The sequence below is a fragment of the Oncorhynchus keta genome, chromosome 7, assembly GCF_023373465.1.
Source record: "Oncorhynchus keta strain PuntledgeMale-10-30-2019 chromosome 7, Oket_V2, whole genome shotgun sequence".
NCBI lineage: Eukaryota > Metazoa > Chordata > Actinopteri > Salmoniformes > Salmonidae > Oncorhynchus > Oncorhynchus keta.
In genome coordinates, this window is record NC_068427.1 from 35,905,920 (window position 1) to 35,928,640 (window position 22,721).

A 22,721-nucleotide genomic window follows, 5' to 3' on the forward strand; every position below is an offset into this window, starting at 1 on the left:
GATTACATGTTTATGACAAAAGGAAAGGAGGGAGACATGACACTGACAGATGACAGATTATATGTTTATTACAAAAGGAAAGGAGGGAGACATGACACTGACAGATGACAGATTATATGTTTATGACATAAGGAAAGGAGGGAGACATGACACTGACAGATTACATGTTTATGACAAAAGGAAAGGAGGGAGACATGACACTGACAGATGACAGATGACATGTTTATGACATAAGGAAAGGAGGGAGACATGACACTGACAGATGACATGTTTATGACAAAAGGAAAGGAGGGAGACATGACACTGACAGATGACATATTTATGACATAAGGAAAGGAGGGAGACATGACACAGACAGATGACAGATGACATGTTTATGACATAAGGAAAGGAGGGAGACATGACACTGACAGGACAGATGACATGTTTATGACAAAAGGAAAGGAGGGAGACATGACACTGACAGATGACATATTTATGACAAAAGGAAAGGAGGGAGACATGACACTGACAGATGACATATTTATGACAGAAGGAAAGGAGGGAGACATGACACAGACAGATGACAGATGACATGTTTATGACAAAAGGAAAGGAGGGAGACATGACACTGACAGATGACATATTTATGACAGAAGGAAAGGAGGGAGACATGACACAGACAGATGACATGTTTATGACATAAGGAAAGGAGGGAGACATGACACGGACAGATGACAGATGACATGTTTATGACAAAAGGAAAGGAGGGAGACATGACACTGACAGATGACAGATGACATGTTTATGACATAAGGAAAGGAGGGAGACATGACACTGACAGATGACAGATGACATGTTTATGACATAAGGAAAGGAGGGAGACATGACACTGACAGATGACAGATGACATGTTTATGACATAAGGAAAGGAGGGAGACATGACACGGACAGATGACAGATGACATGTTTATGACATAAGGAAAGGAGGGAGACATGACACGGACAGATGACAGATGACATGTTTATGACATAAGGAAAGGAGGGAGACATGACACTGACAGATGACAGATGACATATTTATGACATAAGGAAAGGAGGGAGACATGACACTGACAGATGACATGTTTATGACAAAAGGAAAGGAGGGAGACATGACACTGACAGATGATATGTTTATGACAAAAGGAAAGGAGGGAGACATGACACTGACAGATGACATATTTATGACATAAGGAAAGGAGGGAGACATGACACTGACAGATGACATGTTTATGACAAAAGGAAAGGAGGGAGACATGACACTGACAGATGATATGTTTATGACAAAAGGAAAGGAGGGAGACGTGACACTGACAGATGATATGTTTATGACATAAGGAAAGGAGGGAGACATGACACAGACAGATGACAGATTATATGTTTATGACATAAGGAAAGGAGGGAGACATGACACTGACAGATGACAGATGACATGTTTATGACAAAAGGAAAGGAGGGAGACATGACACTGACAGATGACATGTTTATGACATAAGGAAAGGAGGGAGACATGACACTGACAGATGACATGTTTATGACAAAAGGAAAGGAGGGAGACATGACACTGACAGATGACATATTTATGACATAAGGAAAGGAGGGAGACATGACACTGACAGATGACATGTTTATGACAAAAGGAAAGGAGGGAGACATGACACTGACAGATGATATGTTTATGACAAAAGGAAAGGAGGGAGACATGACACAGACAGATGACAGATTATATGTTTATGACATAAGGAAAGGAGGGAGACATGACACTGACAGATGACATATTTATGACATAAGGAAAGGAGGGAGACATGACACAGACAGATGACAGATGACATGTTTATGACAAAAGGAAAGGAGGGAGACATGACACTGACAGATTATATGTTTATGACATAAGGAAAGGAGGGAGACATGACACTGACAGATTACATGTTTATGACAAAAGGAAAGGAGGGAGACATGACACTGACAGATGACAGATGACATGTTTATGACATAAGGAAAGGAGGGAGACATGACACTGACAGATGACACTGACAGATGACAGATGACATGTTTATGACATAAGGAAAGGAGGGAGACATGACACTGACAGGACAGATGACATGTTTATGACAAAAGGAAAGGAGGGAGACATGACACTGACAGATGACATATTTATGACATAAGGAAAGGAGGGAGACATGACACAGACAGATGACAGATGACATGTTTATGACAAAAGGAAAGGAGGGAGACATGACACGGACAGATGACAGATGACATGTTTATGACATAAGGAAAGGAGGGAGACATGACACTGACAGATGACATATTTATGACATAAGGAAAGGAGGGAGACATGACACTGACAGATGACATGTTTATGACAAAAGGAAAGGAGGGAGACATGACACGGACAGATGACAGATGACATGTTTATGACATAAGGAAAGGAGGGAGACATGACACTGACAGATGACATATTTATGACATAAGGAAAGGAGGGAGACATGACACTGACAGATGACATGTTTATGACATAAGGAAAGGAGGGAGACATGACACAGACAGATGACAGATTATATGTTTATGACAAAAGGAAAGGAGGGAGACATGACACGGACAGATGACAGATGACATGTTTATGACATAAGGAAAGGAGGGAGACATGACACTGACAGATGACATATTTATGACATAAGGAAAGGAGGGAGACATGACACTGACAGATGACATGTTTATGACATAAGGAAAGGAGGGAGACATGACACAGACAGATGACAGATTATATGTTTATGACAAAAGGAAAGGAGGGAGACATGACACTGACAGATGACATGTTTATGACAAAAGGAAAGGAGGGAGACATGACACTGACAGATGACAGATTATATGTTTATGACATAAGGAAAGGAGGGAGACATGACACTGACAGATGACATATTTATGACATAAGGAAAGGAGGGAGACATGACACAGACAGATGACAGATGACATGTTTATGACAAAAGGAAAGGAGGGAGACATGACACTGACAGATGACATATTTATGACATAAGGAAAGGAGGGAGACATGACACTGACAGATGACAGATTATATGTTTATGACATAAGGAAAGGAGGGAGACATGACACTGACAGATGACATATTTATGACATAAGGAAAGGAGGGAGACATGACACAGACAGATGACATGTTTATGACGTAAGGAAAGTAGGGAGACATGACACAGACAGATGACATATTTATGACATAAGGAAAGGAGGGAGACATGACACAGACAGATGACAGATTATATGTTTATGACAAAAGGAAAGGAGGGAGACATGACACGGACAGATGACATGTTTATGACATAAGGAAAGGAGGGAGACATGACACAGACAGATGACAGATTATATGTTTATGACATAAGGAAAGGAGGGAGACATGACACTGACAGATGACATGTTTATGACAAAAGGAAAGGAGGGAGACATGACACTGACAGATGATATGTTTATGACAAAAGGAAAGGAGGGAGACATGACACAGACAGATGACAGATTATATGTTTATGACATAAGGAAAGGAGGGAGACATGACACTGACAGATGACATATTTATGACATAAGGAAAGGAGGGAGACATGACACAGACAGATGACAGATTATATGTTTATGACAAAAGGAAAGGAGGGAGACATGACACGGACAGATGACATGTTTATGACATAAGGAAAGGAGGGAGACATGACACTGACAGATGACAGATGACATGTTTATGACATAAGGAAAGGAGGGAGACATGACACGGACAGATGACATGTTTATGACATAAGGAAAGGAGGGAGACATGACACTGACAGATGACAGATGACATGTTTATGACATAAGGAAAGGAGGGAGACATGACACGGACAGATGACATGTTTATGACATAAGGAAAGGAGGGAGACATGACACGGACAGATGACATGTTTATGACATAAGGAAAGGAGGGAGACATGACACTGACAGATGACAGATGACATGTTTATGACATAAGGAAAGGAGGGAGACATGACACGGACAGATGACATGTTTATGACATAAGGAAAGGAGGGAGACATGACACGGACAGATGACATGTTTATGACATAAGGAAAGGAGGGAGACATGACACAGACAGATGACAGATGACATGTTTATGACATAAGGAAAGGAGGGAGACATGACACAGACAGATGACAGATGACATGTTTATGACATAAGGAAAGGAGGGAGACATGACACGGACAGATGACATGTTTATGACAAAAGGAAAGGAGGGAGAGACGTGACACTGACTTTTGCAGGACTGTCCGTCACTCTCCAGACTGAAGCCTGTCCGACATCGACAGGTCCTGGACTTGTAGCTACCGCTCAGCAGACAGATGTGGGAGCATCCCCCTTGCTTTCCATACGGGTCCGTCTCACACGCGTGACTCCTAACTAGAGGACAGGAGGAGTAGAAAAGTCTATTAGACTCATTAAACACAGCTCTAACACAATAATTTGACTGTACTTTATCAAATGATGGAGAATTCTCTCATATTCACACCACGTTGTCACGCCCTGACCTTAGATATCTCTGTTTTCTATTGATTTTGGTTACGTCAGTGTGTGACTGGGGTAGGTACTTCAGTGTTGTATGTCTAGGGTTTTGTATGTCTAGGGTTTTGTATGTCTAGGTTGGTGGATAATCGAGGGTTGTAGTAGGTCTAGGGGTTTTTGTATTTCTATGTTGGCATGATATGGTTCCCAATTAGAGACAGCTGTTTATAGTAGCCTCTGATTGGGGATCATATTTAGGCAGCCCTGTTTCCCACTTTCTGGTGTGGGATCTTGTCTACAGTTAGGTGCCTGTGTGCACGCTAGTAGCGTTTCGTTTGTTGTTTTGTTTTGTTTTGTTTCGGTGAGTTTCAGTTGATTAAAAATATGTGGAACTCTTTTCACGCTGCACCTTGGTCACATCATTTCGACGAACGTGACACACGTTTTTCAAATGTAGGCTACAGATACATTTGACACCAGCATGCATTGCAGTACCCTGACTGGATCAAGTCACAGTGATGCAGACATCTCCATGAGCTTGTGCGTTACAAGTACTGTGCATACATGCACATGTTACAACTGGAGACCAAATATCCTTTACCTTTTGGCTGAGTGAGTCTGTGGTAAACCCGTATTGCTCCTCTGGAACTCCCTAGGCTGGTAAGTGTCCTGGGTTCTGTGGTGTTAAACCGATGAATCTTGAAGATTTCCATGATATTCCCATTGGAGGGGTCAGAATGAGTGGCATACAGGTAGTTCTCAAAGACAGCTAATCCATGGATGTAGGACACCTAAAACAGAGCAGAACAATGCATTGACATGCAACAGAACCCCCACCCCTGCTAAAATAACAAAGTTTTTATTCTATAACACAACTGTGGGAGATCCAGGATCTAAGACAGGAGATGTGTGTGTATTCGCCAGCCATCAGGTGGTCGTGGAGTAGGCATAATGCCCTACACGCTACATTTACCCAGCAACACCTTCCATGTGCATGCACACACGACCCCCCCCCCCTACACACACACAAACACAGGACAGGGTTGGGTGATCATTGTACACAGAAAGTATGCCTTAACCCACTGGGCCTCACCTCAACCCTGGGGCGGCAAAACATGTGGCAGGAGAAAAAACACAACCAGGAAACCAGTGAACCATCGTGTTCTTCAGAAACACACAGTTTGCTTGAATATTATTATCATTCAGTTTATTTCCAGTTTATTTCAAGGTTGTGTGATCTATAAACTACAGAGGTTTTTCATATTCTGTTCACAATCACTATACGCCCAGGGTTGACCTGCATATGGTTTCTTTTAATACGATGTTGAATCAGTTTGCTTCAAATATTTTGTCCAAGGCTGTGTGCTTTCTACACAGGTTATCATATAGCATTCACAATTACTATAGACCTATGATTGAACCTGCATATTGTATTGTATTTTTAGTATTGTGTTAAATTAACCCTGTGGTGTTGGAGCTGAAATGTAAGTGGAATTTAAAAAATGGATTACAACGCAACACTACATCGTCTGCCAGTAGAAAAAGTCAAATCTGTCTTTCATTTGTCATGGAGACGATATGGAGAGCAACATCTCAGAGGTCTACTGAGGTCACTCATTTATGAACAGAAAGAGGCATCATTATGCTAAGAACACCTGCACACACAATGAGGTGTATTTCATACGCCCTGGCCTCCTTCTTTCCTTCCATCTCCATCGTAGCCTACAATATAAGTCTCCCTCCCATTACAGTAGGTTGCTTTCAAGGGGCATGCTTTTGAATAATATAATTCCCCTAATTGTCCATCTCCAAAGTGTAGTACAGGGAGAAGGACTAACCATTTGGGCTATTTGTAAGTGACCTTATCACAGCTTCTCAAGCTCATCCACACTGATTTATCACCATGCAGTGAAATCCATATTCAGGAGATATCAAACCTTAGGTGCATCCCTGGCACCCCATTCCCTAAATAGTGTACTAATGTTGACCAGAGGCTCTCATCAAAAGTAGTACACTATATAGGAAAGAGGGTGACATTTGGGATGTTAAAGCTCTACAGTGACTTGGGCAAGGTAGAATTAATTTTGTAGGTAGAAGAAAGGCATTTATTACTTCACCTGAAATGCCCCCTGAACTGCCCTCTGACCTGCCGTCGCAAGTATAGTTTTGGAAAGCTGTAGTTAACAGTCTGCAAGGAGGAAGATTTTATCATTCTTGTAATGTCTTAGTATGTGTATGTGATCCTTGCAAACATTTAACCCACAACTGTGGCATTGCTAGCGCCACGCTCTTAACAACTGACCCACACACTGGACAAACCCAGCTCAGATTGTTCCCTCTAAAAATTAATATAAATGTCCTCAGACAGACTCATTTCCCTGCGTGGCGTGTAAACTGTAAACCCAAGAAGACAATCATCAGAAGCAGAGCTCAGCTTAGCCTCACGACGACAACACAATGAGGCTAGACACTCACTTGACTGCCCTGGATGACTGCATGCCTGTTTTTCCCGTTGTAATCCACCACTTCAATGTAATCCAAGTACGCGTCTGCCCAGTACACCAGCTTCTTGGCCAGGTCCAGTGCCACGGCTGTGGGTTGCACTGTCTTGTAATCCACCAGCCTGGTTCGGTTGGTGCCGTCCATGTTACAGCGCTCCACCTTGGCTACGTCTCCGTAGTCAGTGAAGAACAGCATCCTACGAGAAGATAATGTGTATAAATAAACTTGTAGAAATACGCCACTGAGTAAACACTTTTATTCAAAGTGACTTAGAGCACAGTGAGTGAATACATAGTAGGTGTATGTGATCATGTAGGCATGTAGTTATTCATGCCTACATTGGTAATGATTCAGAAATATCCACAACACGTTATGAACACAATTACTACACCTAAGTTAGAGCCAACTACCAAGGACAGTTCTAAATGAACTGGAGTGACTGTATAGAACCTACAGGTTTACAAATGGAAGGAGTTGACAATAAGAAAAAAGGACACGGTACTCAAAACAGATACAAGGAGAATCCTGACGAAACCCATTGCTAATGGTTTAATTGTAGGCATGGTATGAAAAGCAAGCAACCCCACTGAACCTTTTCATTGTAAGTCTTATAAACTGAACTATTCATTTCCTGATTTTACCTATACATGTACAGAGAAGAAAATGGTGTGTCAGGGCCAGTATGGTTTTGTATGGCTGTCTAAAATGACCCCCCACGAGTACCCACTGTTAAGCTAGCAGTCTATGGCCAGCTCTTTCCAGGAGTCTATAGCCAGCCCTTTCCTGTTTCAGCACGACAATGCCACTGTGCACAAACCAAGGTCCATACAGAAATGGTTTGTTGAGATCGTTGTGGAAGAGCTTGACTGGCCTGCACAGAGCCTCGAACACCTTTGGGACCCCATTGAACACCTTTGGGATGAATTGGAAAGCTGACTGCGAGCCAGGCCTAATCGCCCAACATCAGTGCCCGACCTCACTAATGCACTTGTCGCTGAATGGAAGCAAGTCCCCGAAGCAATGCTCCAAAATCTAGTGGATGATGGTCTTTAAACGTCCTATCTGAAGTCTATTTTTCTTCTCCTTTATAAATATATCTTGTTACCTTTTACAGTAGTTTTTTAGAACGTCTTTCAAAACGTTTTAGGTTCATACATCCTACAATAAATGACATTGGCATGCCTTTCATTGGCCCTTTTTATACCGTTACACTTCCAATACATATAATATATCTATAACTATATCTGCACAAGGACACATTTGTCTAGTCCATAGAACAGTTGTGAAAAACGTCCAGGGCTCCTCTTTGTGCAGTTGTTCCTCAAAAGAGACAAACTGCACATCTCCACAAATCCTTTCTTCCATAAAAATACAGTGAATGTGATACATTCTCTCTGTTAAATACTACTTTCTTTAAAAAATAATTTAAAACATAATGAGGTGACATTTGGGTTGTACCATGACCTCCATCAAACAGACAATGACTACCAGCACATTATACACATATCTCAAGGTATTGTTGCATTTGTATTTTTCTGTCCATTAGATTAAATAACCATGAAAGATGGTGTAGATATAGGAACTGAAAAGAGAAGCTGAATCTGTATTAATGTTGTGATTTCAGTGACATAATTCAATTGAAAAGATAACAGTGTGACTACTCTCCACATCTCCAAATCAAAAGTGTTTCTATCCAATCATCCAATTCCTCACCCCCTCAATCCTAACTTGGAGACCTACCCCAACCAGAAACCATGGATGGATGGCAGCATTCGTGCAAAACTGAAAGCGCGTCCACCGCATTTAACCATGGAAACAGGTCTAGAAATATGGCTGAATATAAACAGTGTAGTTATTCCTTCCACAAGGCAATTAAACAAGTGAAATGCCAGTAGAGGGACAAGGTGGAGTCGCAATTCAACGTCTCAGACATGTGGAGTATGTGGCAGGGTCAGCCATGTCCCGGACATAGATGTCACGCTTCCAGACAAACTAAACACCTTCTTCGCCCACTTTGAGGATAATACAGTGAAACGGTCGCAGCTCGCTAACAAAGACTGCGTCCCCCCCTATCATTCTCCGTGGTTGATGTGAGTAAAACATTTAAACTTGTTAACCCACACAAGGCTGCTGGCCAGGACGGCATCCCAAGACGCGTCCTCAGAGCATGCACAGACCAGCTGGCTGGTGTGTTTACGGACATATTCAATCGTTCCCTATCCCGGTCTGTTGTCCCCACATTGCTTCAAGATGGCTACCATGGTTCCTGTACCCAAGAAGGCAAAGATAACTGAACAAAATGACTATCGCCCCGTAGCACTCACTTCTGTCATCATAAAGTGCTATGAGAGACCAGTCAAGGATCATATCACCTCCACCTTACCGGCCACCCTAGACCCACTTCAGTTCGCATACCGGTATAACAGGTCCACAGATGACGCAATCGGAATCACAATGCACACTGCCCTATCCCATTTGGACAAAAATAATACCTATATAACATTTACATTTACATTTAAGTCATTTAGCAGACGCTCTTATCCAGAGCGACTTACAAATTGGTGCATTCACCTTATGACATCCAGTGGAACAGCCACTTTACAATAGTGCATCTAAATCTTTTAGGCGGGGGGGTGAGAAGGATTACTTATCCTATCCTAGGTATTCCTTAAAGAGGTGGGGTTTCAGGTGTCTCCGGAAGGTGGTGATTGACTCCGCTGTCCTGGCGTCGTGAGGGAGTTTGTTCCACCATTGGGGGGCCAGAGCAGCGAACCGTTTTGACTGGGCTGAGCGGGAACTGTACTTCCTCAGTGGTAGGGAGGCGAGCAGGCCAGAGGTGGATGAACGCAGTGCCCTTGTTTGGGTGTAGGGCCTGATCAGAGCCTGGAGGTACTGAGGTGCCGTTCCCCTCACAGCTCCGTAGGCAAGCACCATGGTCTTGTAGCGGATGCGAGCTTCAACTGGAAGCCAGTGGAGAGAGCGGAGGAGCGGGGTGACGTGAGAGAACTTGGGAAGGTTGAACACCAGACGGGCTGCGGCGTTCTGGATGAGTTGTAGGGGTTTAATGGCACAGGCAGGGAGCCCAGCCAACAGCGAGTTGCAGTAATCCAGACGGGAGATGACAAGTGCCTGGATTAGGACCTGCGCCGCTTCCTGTGTGAGGCAGGGTCGTACTCTGCGGATGTTGTAGAAGAATGCTGTTCATTGACTACAGCTAAGCATTCAACACCATAGTATCCTCCAAGCTCATCATCAAGCTGGACGCCCTAGGTCTCAACCCCGCCCTGTGCAACTGGGTCCTGGACTTTCTGTCGGGCCGCCCCTGGTGGTGAAGATAGGAAACAACATCTCCACTTCTCTGACCCACAACACTGGGGCCCCACAAGGGTGTGTGCTCAGCTCTCTCCTGTACTCCCTGTTCACCCACGACTGCGTGGCCATGCACGCCTCCAACTCAATCATCAAGTTTGCAGACGACATAACAGTAGTGGGCTTGATCACCAACAACGACGAGACAGCCTACAGGGAGGGCTTGAGGGCACTAGAAGTGTAGTGTCAGGAAAACAACCTCTCACTCAACGTCAATGAAACAAAGGAGATGATTGTGGACTTCAGGAAACAGCAGAGGGAGCACCCCCCTATCCACATCGAAGGGACAGCAGTGGAGAAGGTGGACATTTTTTAAATTCCTGGGCGTACACATCACCGACAAACATAAATCATTCACCCACACAGACAGTGTGGCGAAGAAGGCACAACAGCACCTCTTCAACCTCGGAGGGCGGAAGAAATTTGGCTTGTCATCCAAAACCCTGAAACTTTTACAGATGCACAATCGAGAGCATCCTGTGGGGCTGTATCACCACCTCGTATGGCAACTGCACTGCCCTCAACTGCAAGGCACTGTAGAAGGTGGTGCGATCTGCACAATGTATCACCGGGGACAAACTACCTGCCCTTCATGACAACCTACAGCACCTGATGTCACAGGAAGTCGAAAAAGATCATCAAGGACCACAACCCGAGCCACTTCCTGTTCACACCTATCATCCAGAAGGTGCATTAAAAGCTTGGATCGAGAGAGTGCATCAAAGCTGGGACCGAAAGATTGAAAAACAGCTTCTATCTCAAGGCCATCAGACTGCTAAACAGCAATCACTAACTCAGAGAGGCTGCTGCCTACATTGAGACCCAATCACTGGACACTTTAATAAATGGATCACTAGACACTTTAAACAATGCCACTTTAAATAATACCACATTAAAAATGATTACATATCTTACATTACCCATATCACATGTATATACTGTATTTTATATCATTTACTGCACCTTGCCTATGCCACTCGGCCATCGCTCATCCATATACTTATATGTACATATTCTCATTCACCCCTTTAGATTTGTGTGTACTAGGTAGTTGTTAGGGAATTGTTGGATTACTAGTTAGATATTACTGCACTGTCGTAAATAGAAGCACACGCATTTCACTACACTCACATTAACATCTGCTAACCATGTGTATGATACAAATACAATTAGATTTGTTTTGATTTGAGGCCTGCACTGCAGAGAACCTACAACATCATACACTGAGAGAGCTCACTAGGTTTCATATTGTTGAGAATTTATTTATCAATGGGTTTAGAGGGGTTTAAAGTATGTATGTTCCACAATCAAATGGGAAAGGAACTCTAGGCCTGACTAAACTAATAAACATTGTTGTTACTTTAGTTTTTGCTTTTAGCCCTAATCAAAATCCATTCTCCCATCAAAATATGATGATGGAAAAATATGCCCCCTCAGTCCACAGTATTTGTTTGGGAAGTAAGAGTGTAACTATAACTACCACAGGCAAGATGAAACAAAGTTCACTCTCATTTCAATTCCTTTTCAAAGATAAGATCTCTTTTCATGAAAGAGAAAGAAAAAATCTAAACAACAGCAAAATAAAATGTAGGGTGTTGTCAGAACATATTCCCTTAACATTGCTCCTCATGCTATGCTGCTATCACCAACCTCCCCAATTTCTTTTTGTTTTCACTCCATTGCCCCAGGCTCTCTCTCTCACTAGAAACAGCTGTAGCTATGTCTCACCAATTAGAGGAAGACGAGACCAGAAAAACGCTTCCTCCTGATAACCAATCTAGCTGGCAGAATTCATGCCCAACTCCCTGTTCCCGGAGGGACCTGCATACTTTTATTTGTAAATTTTTTATTTTACCTTTATTTAACCAGGCAAGTCAGTTAAGAACACATTATTATTTTCAATGACGGCCTGGGAACAGTGGGTTAACTGCCTGTTCAGGGGCAGAACGACAGATTCGTACCTTGTCAGCTCGGGGGTTTGAACTCACAACCTTCCGGTTACTAGTCCAACGCTCTAGGCTACCCTGCCCCCCACATGCACCCACATGCACTCCTACACCATTATCCCTCAAAACACACACCACCTCACATCATGCACGCACGTGTGTGTGTGTAAGTGACTAACTTTTCCACAACTAATGTTTTTCCATGTAAAGTAAACAGGCATGTTTGTCCTGGGAGTAATTTCATTCTATTTTCATGAAGTTAAAAGGGAATGTTTGTCATTCTCCATGCAAACACAGTCACAGCAACACGCTGCATAGATTCACAGTGAATCATAAGAGACAAGCCGCATTGCTTTTAGCAAAACAACACAGAGACATTTCATAGGAAGGAAGTGTTTTGGGGAATTAGGTGGGGAATTCATTGCGAGGATGTGAGAAACCAATCTAAAATCCTTGTATCAATAAAAATGTTCACTTCACAGGAATCATTTTGCTGTGCAGAGTAGCCGCTGCATTATTTAGAGATACAGGAGTTATATTGAGAACCAGAAGCATCTGAAGTTATGTTGAATAATCTGGATGCTGAGGTTTAGCTGAGGAAAAGTACTGTAAAGAGTTTCAAAATTGGGGTTACAATTTATCCTACCATTTCTACTGATCTGCATGCCAGTTATATGTGCATTTTCGTGGAACAGTTTGATTTCAATAATGTTTTTGTTTGTCAAAATCCTTGTCAAGTGGTTAATCATAAAAATTTGAAGTTAAATGATACACATATAAATGTTAAAATATAAATATGGCAAGAGCACCAGCCTCTGCAGTATGGAAACATTGATTCACTGTGTGGTCCATTGACAGCTAAAGAAATGAGAGCATAGAAGTCAGAGAGAGCCTGATGCAGCAGTAGGCCTATAACGTTCATCGTCAACTAAGTAAAATGCATAAGCCGACAAATAAAAAGTCGAAAATATCCTGACAAAAATTCTGGTTCTTTCAATCACATTAATCTCTCTACGCCGCCTGTCTGCCTCCTCTATCTGTCTTCACTATTGCTAGTGAAGTTCAACATTGTATCAAATCATCACTGGGTCCGGCCAGAAGCTGTCATTAGTGAACTTTAAACATTGTATCAACTAGCCTATTCTGGGTTCTCAGAGTTTCCTGTGCCAGTGAGCTTGGGACAGACAGCTGTTTTTTTCCCACTAGATATATGGGATCATCAGATCATGATATTTTGTTCTTTCACACCGAGGCTTGGTGATTATCGAGGCCGGGAGTGTTGGAAAGATTTTTCAAATACTGAGGAACTTTCATTCGCAAACTTTCAAAATAAAATTACTTTCCCATTGTTCCTCAATGGCAGTGTATGACATATAATTTTCTAGCTCTTTTATCCCATAATGACAAGATGCTCATGTCTCCGCCCTAACAATGGGAGCCTTTGTCCCAAAGGCGGGAAGGTAGGCGACAAGTTTAGGTCTGCATATTATTCCCATAGAAATGATTTGGGCTTATTCTAGACAGATTTGCGAAAGTGAGCCCTCTCTCCTCGCCTCTTCCTCTCTGCTGAAACTATATCACTGGAGAAAGAATCTGAGCGAGCAAAACAGTGCCCCTCTATATGTAGCCCATGTATCTGATGCTGTCTGGCCAGAAATAGTATGACATGCCATACTCTTTTGGTCCAGACAGCATCAGATACATGGTCTACACATACTGAGACAGGAAGGGCGCTGTTTCAGATGTTTTAAGTGAGATTGATCCGTCTTCCTGACGACATGCGTCTCAGTCTAATAAATTATCAATATTTCAATATTTTATTTGGACAGGCAAGGAGGTACGGTAGTGTGGGCCAGGCCCCCTAAGGCCTGGCCATTTTTCCGGGTATGGGTTAGTATATAACCGCCAAATAACACACATTGAGAAGAGAAGTTCCAATGTTCTCATTCTGGTGTTGTTTGCACTGTAAATGGCCTTTGCTCCACCAAGAGCCGTAGTGCTAAGATACAGCATCTCTCAGCGAAAGGCTTCTCATTACACAGCTGTTCTGAATTCATGTCTACTGACTGTCCTTGTACCCTCATGAAAATAATGGGGCTAACTATCTCTCTCTCTGTTGAGCTCCTGGGTTCCATCTCCCTGGGAATCTTACAACAGAACAGAAACCCTTTTAGCTGCTGATTACTAAATAAATAACAAATAATATAATCAGATCTCCATAACACCCCCCCCTTTCCATAACCCCCCCTTTCCTCCTCCGTTTGAAGCACTGTTTTCAGACAGCCATGTTGTCTCCCCACAGTGGTTTGGGTACATGTGGTGGTGACATAACCAAAAATGTTCAGTAAATACTGATGAAACCTGGTGACAGTGGGAGCTGTCTGGAGCACTGGCTCCCCAGCATTTACACAGCAAGACATGCTCCGAAAGGAAAGCAATATCTGCATTGCGTAAGGTCAGGCAATCATACATGTTGTTATATGGTACGGTAGGCACAAGGTTTTAAAGACTTAACATTCTGAGAAAGGCTTTATTCAATCAACTGAAGATACTGTACTGCGTTTCTGGAATGGTTTTTCAGAAGTGGCTGTTTTGAAGTGTTTACTACCCCCATCTGTGATGTGTTACCATGGAAAACACATTTCTGGAAGCGCTATTCGGAAAACCACTCTGCACATTTGTTTGAATACCAGCTAATTGGTTTGTCAGGTTAAATGGACACAAAAATATGCATATCATGGGTACCTGACAAGATCTGTGACAATAGATGGAGCCAATGGACTTGAGGGATACTAAAGGTTACACTTGTAATTGCCAGTCAAAGTAAACATACAAAGATAACTTACCCCATAAGAGGATCCACAGCGATTCCTTTAGGATTGGTCAGATCTAAATCTATGATGGTGATGCAGGTGTCCCCAACATGGCTGCAAACAAATATCTTGTCGCTTACATGGTCCACAAAGTAGAAGTTTCCAGTGAGCCAATCAATGGTCATGTGTTCTACATCTATGGATGAAAACAAAGTCATTAAATTCTTGCCACTAAAACGTTCTTTGATTAAGGACATATTGTGAGGATAGACCTGCTGATCTTCCATTATGTTAGATAGCATTTTATTATGGACATTCATGTCATTCATTAAAGGTAAAGACACATAACTGAATGCAAAGTAAGGAAGGAATCTAACATTGATGGTATACTGAGAGTGAACAGTATTCCTTAAATTATTGAATTAACAGGATAGACTAGCACTACAATGACCCTGAAGAAGAGAGTGACCATGGGAAGTGCATTGGGAGGAAAATGGACATTGAGAAGAGAGAGACATAGAGAGAGGAAGAAGGAGAGAAAGAGAGAGACCGTGAGCATTTTAAGGCTTTCTGAAGGGGCATGACTGAGTGTGCAAAAAAAATCAATAGTTGCCAAATTGGAGAATATCTTTGACCACTTGACACACTGCAAGACATACTTTGTAAACTTTGTACTGTTTTGATATCCATTTCCATTGTAAATCCATTCAGATTCTTCATTTTAGCACAGCGTAGCCGTCTGAGGGAGTCTGAGGAAAGAAGCCAACACACTTCCTTTTCCTGGTAATTGTAATCCAATGAAAGGGATCCATTTTCATCCAACAGTTTCAAGGTCTGTAGATTAGATCCATTTAATCGTGTGGTTGCTATGCAATCTGACCTTCCAATCAGTAGAGCTGGAGGAGAGTCGCCAGGGTCTGGAACACAAGAAAAAGGACATTTGGAAAAATTGGGGAAAAACAACATGGTGGAAATCCTTCACAAAGAATATAAAATGCCTGTATCAACCCAGGAGGACTAAGAAGATATTAAACACAATGTGGATTTTCTTCTAGACATTTCTGTAATTTATAACTAAACAGAAAAAACTCCAGAAGGAACATCAAAGCTACATCAGATTCAATAAAACAACTATTGCAATTACAATTTTCAATACAGCTGTTATCTCCTCCTCTACCCAATACACCCCTATTTCTATTATTGTCGTAGATGAGCTGGGAAAGCATATCTAAATAAAAGTAATTTACCAGCTGTTTTCTCTATACATGAGCAAACTAACTTTGTTTTCCAATGAAAAGCGGAGGAAGATGAACAAAACGGTTGTTCCACAGTCCAAGCTCCTTCCCCAGCTTCGTATCAGAAAGGGGATTTAGCCCAGTGATAGGCTAACACAACCCACTTCTGAGGCCTTACTGACAGTGTTTGTCCCCCCGAGCTCTCCTCTCTCTCTCGCTCTCTCCTTTACCTGCTGTCTCAAACACTGAATGCTCGGCTATGATGCTGACCTGTTGCACCCTCTATAACCACAGGGATTATTTGACCCTGCTGGTCATCTATGTACATTTGAATGTCTTGAAGAACGATCTGTCCTTAATGACAATGTACCTTTATAATCTCCAGCTGGCACAGCCAGTATAGGACTGGCCACAGTTCAGAGCCTGGTTCCTCTCTAGGTTTCTTCCTAGGTTCCTGCCTTTCTAGGGATTTTTTCCTAGCCACTGTGCTTCTACATCTGCATTGCTTGTTCTTTGGGGTCTTTGGTGTCTTAGGCTGGGTTTCTGCACTTTGACAACTGCTGATGTAAAGGCATTATAAAAACATTTTGATTAATTGATTGCCACTGATCCCCCACACAAGTTCAAGTCAGACCTGTCTCTCCTAATATGGGCAATAAATTAGTGTGTCCACTGTGAAAACACTTTTCTTTACCCTGATCCCTCTAAGTCAACCTTTAGGAGCTAGATAATATACCCTGGAATACTACTACAGCATGGAAGGGGCTTTGGTTCTCTCATACGAGCACATTTTTGCATCCCAAATGGCACTCTATTCTCTTTGTAGTGTAATGCATTACATTTGACCAGAGCTCATAGGGGAATAGGGTGCCATTTTGGGCACAACCAAGCTCTCTGATAGAGACATTTTTGTCTTGAATGCAACACTGTAGCTGTCATTCAACTCTACATATCTCTACTGTACCAAAAGGGTCAAACAATTACCCTATATATATTTTTTTTTTTAACCTTTATTTAACTAGGCAAGTCAGTTAAGAACAAATTCTTATTTTCAATGACTGCCTAGGAACAGTGGGTTAACTGCCTTGTTCAGGGACAGAACGACTTGTCAGCTCAGGGATTCAATCTTGCAACCTTTCAGTTACTAGTCAAATGCTCTAAACACTAGGCTACCTGCCTATCTACCTTCCACATAATTTCTAGAATTGCATTGAATTTGTCTGATAAATATTAGATTTTAAAAGAAGCAAAAATATGTATTTAACTCATGAAATGTCAATTCAAGGTAAATGTCACAAAGTGTTGGACTATGCACTTTTTGTAACATACACGGTGAAACATTGTGATGAAAACTGATTAAGTCAAATACACACTATTAACCATTTTTTAAATTTATCAGAAACTTACTGTATTAATCAATAGTATGATACTGCATGAACTGAATACAGCAAGTTGTAGAATGCACAGTAAAATAAAGTACATATGGCTACATCTCAGAAAGTTTTAAACTTTGAAGAGTAGCAAAACAAGGTCAAAATGTTAGTTGGTAAAATTGGATCCAACAATAATATTATGGGATTAGGTATCCGTGGCAAAGGTGTCATTGTACGCTGATGATGCATGTTTTTAAAACCACAATTAGAATCCCTCCACAGCCTCAGAGGTTCTAGATATTTTTTCTAACCTCTCTGTATTATAACCAAATTATGATAAGTGAACTATATATTATGTATTAGATCACAAAAAAGGTATACTTTTACATTACTGTGTAGTGTACCAATAAAATGGTCTGACGGGGATATGGACATAGTCGCTATACATATCCCAAAAGAAAGTAATTATCTCACTCAAATACATTTTAATAGAAAGTTAGCAGAAATAGACAAGATCTTGCTACCATGAAAAGGAAAACACCTGCCTATTTGTGGAAAAATCACCCTGATTAACTCTAGTCATATCACAGTTTACCTATTTGCTGATGGTTTTGCCTACACCTAGTGACCTGCTTTTTAAATTATATGAACAAAAAACACTGAAATTAATTAGGAATGGCAAGCCAGAAAAAAATTAAAAGGGCCTATTTATACACTGCTCAAAAAAATAAAGGGAACACTAAAATAACGCATCCTAGATCTGAATGAATGAAATATTCTTATTAAATACTTTTTTCTTTACATAGTTGAATGTGCTGACAACAGAATCACACAAAAATTATCAATTGAAATCAAATGCATCAACCCATGGAGGTCTGGATTTGGAGTAACACTCAAAATTAAAGTGGAAAACCACACTACAGGCTGATCCAACTTTGATGTAATGTCCTTAAAACAAGTCAAAATGAGGCTCAGTAGTGTGTGTGGCCTCCACGTGACTGTATGACCTCCCTACAACGCCTGGGCATGCTCCTGATGAGGTGGCGGATGGTCTCCTGAGGGATCTCCTCCCAGACCTGGACTAAAGCATCCGCCAACTCCTGGACAGTCTGTGGTGCAACGTGACATTGGTGGATGGAGCGAGACATGATGTCCCAGATGTGCTCAATTGGATTCAGGTCTGGGGAATGGGTGGGCCAGTCCATAGCATCAATGCCTTCCACTTGCAGGAACTGCTGACACACTCCAGCCACATGAGGTCTGGAATTGTCTTGCATTAGGAGGAACCCAGGGCCAACCGCACCAGCATATGGTCTCACAAGGGGTTTGAGGATCTCATCTCGGTACCTAATGGCAGTCAGGCTACCTCTAGCGAGCACATGGAGGGCTGTGCGGCCCCCCAAAGAAATGCCACCCCACACCATGACTGACCCACCGCCAAACCGGTCATGCTGGAGGATGTTGCAGGCAGCAGAGCGTTCTCCACGGCGTCTCCAGACTCTGTCACGTCTGTCATGTGCTCAGTGTGAACCTTCTTTCATCTGTGAAGAGCAGAGGGCGCCAGTGGCGAATTTGCCAATCTTGGTGTTTTCTGGCACATGCCAAACGTCCTGCACGGTGTTGGGCTGTAAGCACAACCCCCACCTGTGGACTTCAGGCCCTCATACCACCCTCATGGAGTCTGTTTCTGAAAGTTTGAGCATGCACATGCACATTTGTGGCCGCCTGTTGGAGGTCATTTTGCAGGGCTCTGGCAGTGCTCCTCCTGCTCCTCCTGCTCCTCCTTGCACAAAAGCGGAAGTAGCGGTCCTGCTGCTGGGTTGTTGCCCTCCTACGGCCTCCTCCACGTCTCCTGATGTACTGGCCTGTCTCCTCCATGCTCTGGACACTACGCTGACAGACACAGCAAACCTTCTTGCCACAGCTCGCATTGATGTTCCATCCTGGATGAGCTGCACTACCTGAGCCACTTGTGTGGGTTGTGGACTCCGTCCCATGGTACCACTAGAGTGAAAGCACCGCCAGCATTCAAAAGTGACCAAAACATCAGCCAGGAAGCATAGGAGCTGTGGTCTGAGGTCTGTGGTCCCCACCTGCAGAACCACTCCTTTATTGGGGGTGTCTTGCTAAATGCCTATAATTTCCACCTGTTGTCTATTCCATTTGCTTCCTAAGTGGACAGTTTGATTTCACAGAAGTGTGATTGACTTGGAGTTACATTGTGTTGTTTAAGTGTTCCCTTTATTTTTTTGAGCAGTGTATAACGAATAGGAATTTGGAGGGCAGAAATGATTACATATTAAAGCATTAGACCTCTCACTAAAGGCATCAGTCGTGCAAAAGTTATACTTAAATCTGAAATGGTTCTCTAGTAGATTACTAAGAATGTCTCACCCCATGTTCAAGAACAGCCTTTTTCTCTTCATTCAGATTACAACTGCTCACTTTCAGTTACATTAAAACGAAACAATCTCCAAAATATATTTAATTTTTAAACAATCCTTACTAAGTTCAAAAGTGAAGAGGCGACCCCGGGATGATGGCTATCTAGGCAGAGTTCTTCTGTCCAGTGTCTGTGTTCTTTTGCACGTCTTAATATTTTATTTTTATTGGCCAGTCTTAGATATGGATTTTTCTTTGCAACTCTGCCTAGAATGCCAGCATCCCGGAGTGTCCTCTTCACTGTTTACGTTGAGACTGGTGTGTTGCAGGTACTATTTAATGAAGCTGTCAGATAAAGGACTTGTGAGGCATCTGTTTCTCAAATTAGACACTCTAATTTACTTGTCCCCAGTTGTGCACCGGGGCCTCCCACTCCTCTTTCTATTCTGGTTAGAGACAGTTTGCAGTGTTCTGTGAAGGGAGTAGTATACAGCGTTGTATGAGATCTTCAGTTTCTTGGCAATATCTTGCATGGAATAGCCTTAATTTCTCTGAACAAGAAAAGACTGACAATTTTCAGAAGAAAGTTATTCATTTTTTATTTTGAGCCTGTAATCGAACCCACAAAGGTTGATGCTCCAGATACTCAACTAGTCTAAAGAAGGCCAGTTTTATTGCCTCTTTAATCAGAACAACAGTCTTCAGCTGTGATAACATAATTGGAAAAGGGTTCTCTAACGATCAAATAGCCCTTTAATATTATAAACTTGGATTAGCTAACACAACGTGCCATTGGAACACAGGAGTGATGGTTGCTGATAATGGGCCTCTATACGCCTACATAGACATTCCATTAAAAATCTTCCGTTTCCAGCTACAATAGTAATTTACAACATTAACAATATGTACACTGTATTTCTGATCAATTTGATGTTATTTTGATGGACAAAATATGTACTTTTCTTTCAAAAACAAGGACATTTCTAAGTATCCCAATCTTTTGAATGGTAGTGTATGTATATAGATATATATTAACCCCCCCCCCCCAAAAAGAAAATATATGGGGGATTGGAAATGATGCAGACAATTACATTGATGGAAGCAGCAATCTGCAATATTAAAGCTGATCCACCCCTGAAAAAAAGGACATTCGTTTTAATTTCAACAGTAAAACACTGTAGAATGCACAGTAAATATACTGCATTTTAGGAATCCTACCAACTTTTCCCTAAAACGCTATAGTAGCTTACTGGCCAAATGCTGTCAGTCATGTACTGTAATTAAGAACACAGTACCATACAATATTTTTTGGAGCAATAACTACATTTTGAACAATAGTGGGTGCATGGTATTGTTGTTTCTCAGTCATTAACATTTTGAGGCAGGTCTTGTAAGAGGCTATATTTGTTGCACCTGTTAGTGAGCGTGCTGTAAGATCAGAGTGGCAGCAAATCTCAAACATTTAACGGTTGAGTGGCTAGCCATGTCATTTGATCTGTTTTGCCTTGTAATCACTGTCCGTTTCGAAGCCTTTGTCAAAGGTCCTGAACAGTCATTCTGATTTTCATAGTAAAATAATCTCAAGCAAATCTAGGGATACACAAAACAACATTAATGACATCAAAAAAGTTGTATTCATCTCCCGTTTGGCATGTCTCTCATAATGTGGGTCACCGCAGCACCGATGGATGTAATGACTTGACAACTGCATCTGTGTTTTGAACAACCCATCTCCTCCTTTTGTTCCATGCTGGCTGAAGACCGAGCTAGCCAGTAACTAGCTAACACCAGACACAGATGAAGACCTAGCTAGCCATTAATTAACTAGCTAACACCAGACACAGATGAAGACCTAGCTAGCCATTAATTAACTAGCTAACACCAGACACAGATGAAGACCTAGCTAGCCATTAATTAACTAGCTAACACCAGATACAGATGAAGACCTAGCTAGCCAGTAAATAACTAACTAACACCAGACACAGATGAAGATCTAGCTAACCAGTAACTAGCTAATACCAGACACAGATGAAAGGGAAAACACATAAGTATCATTGCCATATATGAATAGGGTAAACTTGTAATTATATTTGCTGACACCCCACAGTCACATTTTGGCACCAGTAGAGTAGCTAACAAGCTATATAAACGACGCCCCTCCGTAAACACGCCTTCTACAATGTTGGTTAAAAGGTGGTACTTATTTAAATTAGGTAAGAGAATATCATATGTGTTGATTGGTGTATTAAAATGCATGTTAAGGTGATGTCACCCTATCCACTTAATTATCACACCTCCCGAATCCAAGTGTTTGATATGGGGAGTGGACCAGTAACTATGATGAAACGTTATCAATGTATAAGCAACAGACATTGTTCATACTTTGGTCATCATACTTTGATCTGGTTTCATCCAAATACCATCCAATTTCATGAAAAACAGGATTTCGACTGTTCATGACCTTTAAAAAATGTACATTTATTGATTGCTAAGCATACAAATATGATTATTTCTAGATACATTTGAGAGGTCTAGTTGTGGCCGCAA

The 22,721-nt window shown here is 41.9% G+C and overlaps 1 protein-coding gene across 1 annotated transcript in view; it reads right to left on the reverse strand.

The window, feature by feature from the left end:
• Positions 1–22,721, reverse strand: part of LOC118385852 (low-density lipoprotein receptor-related protein 1B-like) — a 359,442-nt gene that overhangs the window by 268,977 nt on the left and 67,744 nt on the right. Inside the window, exons 6-10 of the mRNA XM_052521799.1 lie at positions 15,636–16,101; positions 15,218–15,415; positions 7,030–7,252; positions 5,156–5,345; positions 4,309–4,452 (exon numbers count right to left, since the gene is read on the reverse strand). Of these exons, the coding sequence (XP_052377759.1) occupies positions 4,309–4,452; positions 5,156–5,345; positions 7,030–7,252; positions 15,218–15,415; positions 15,636–16,101 (1,221 nt within the window). The remainder of the gene's footprint in view (positions 1–4,308; positions 4,453–5,155; positions 5,346–7,029; positions 7,253–15,217; positions 15,416–15,635; positions 16,102–22,721) is intronic.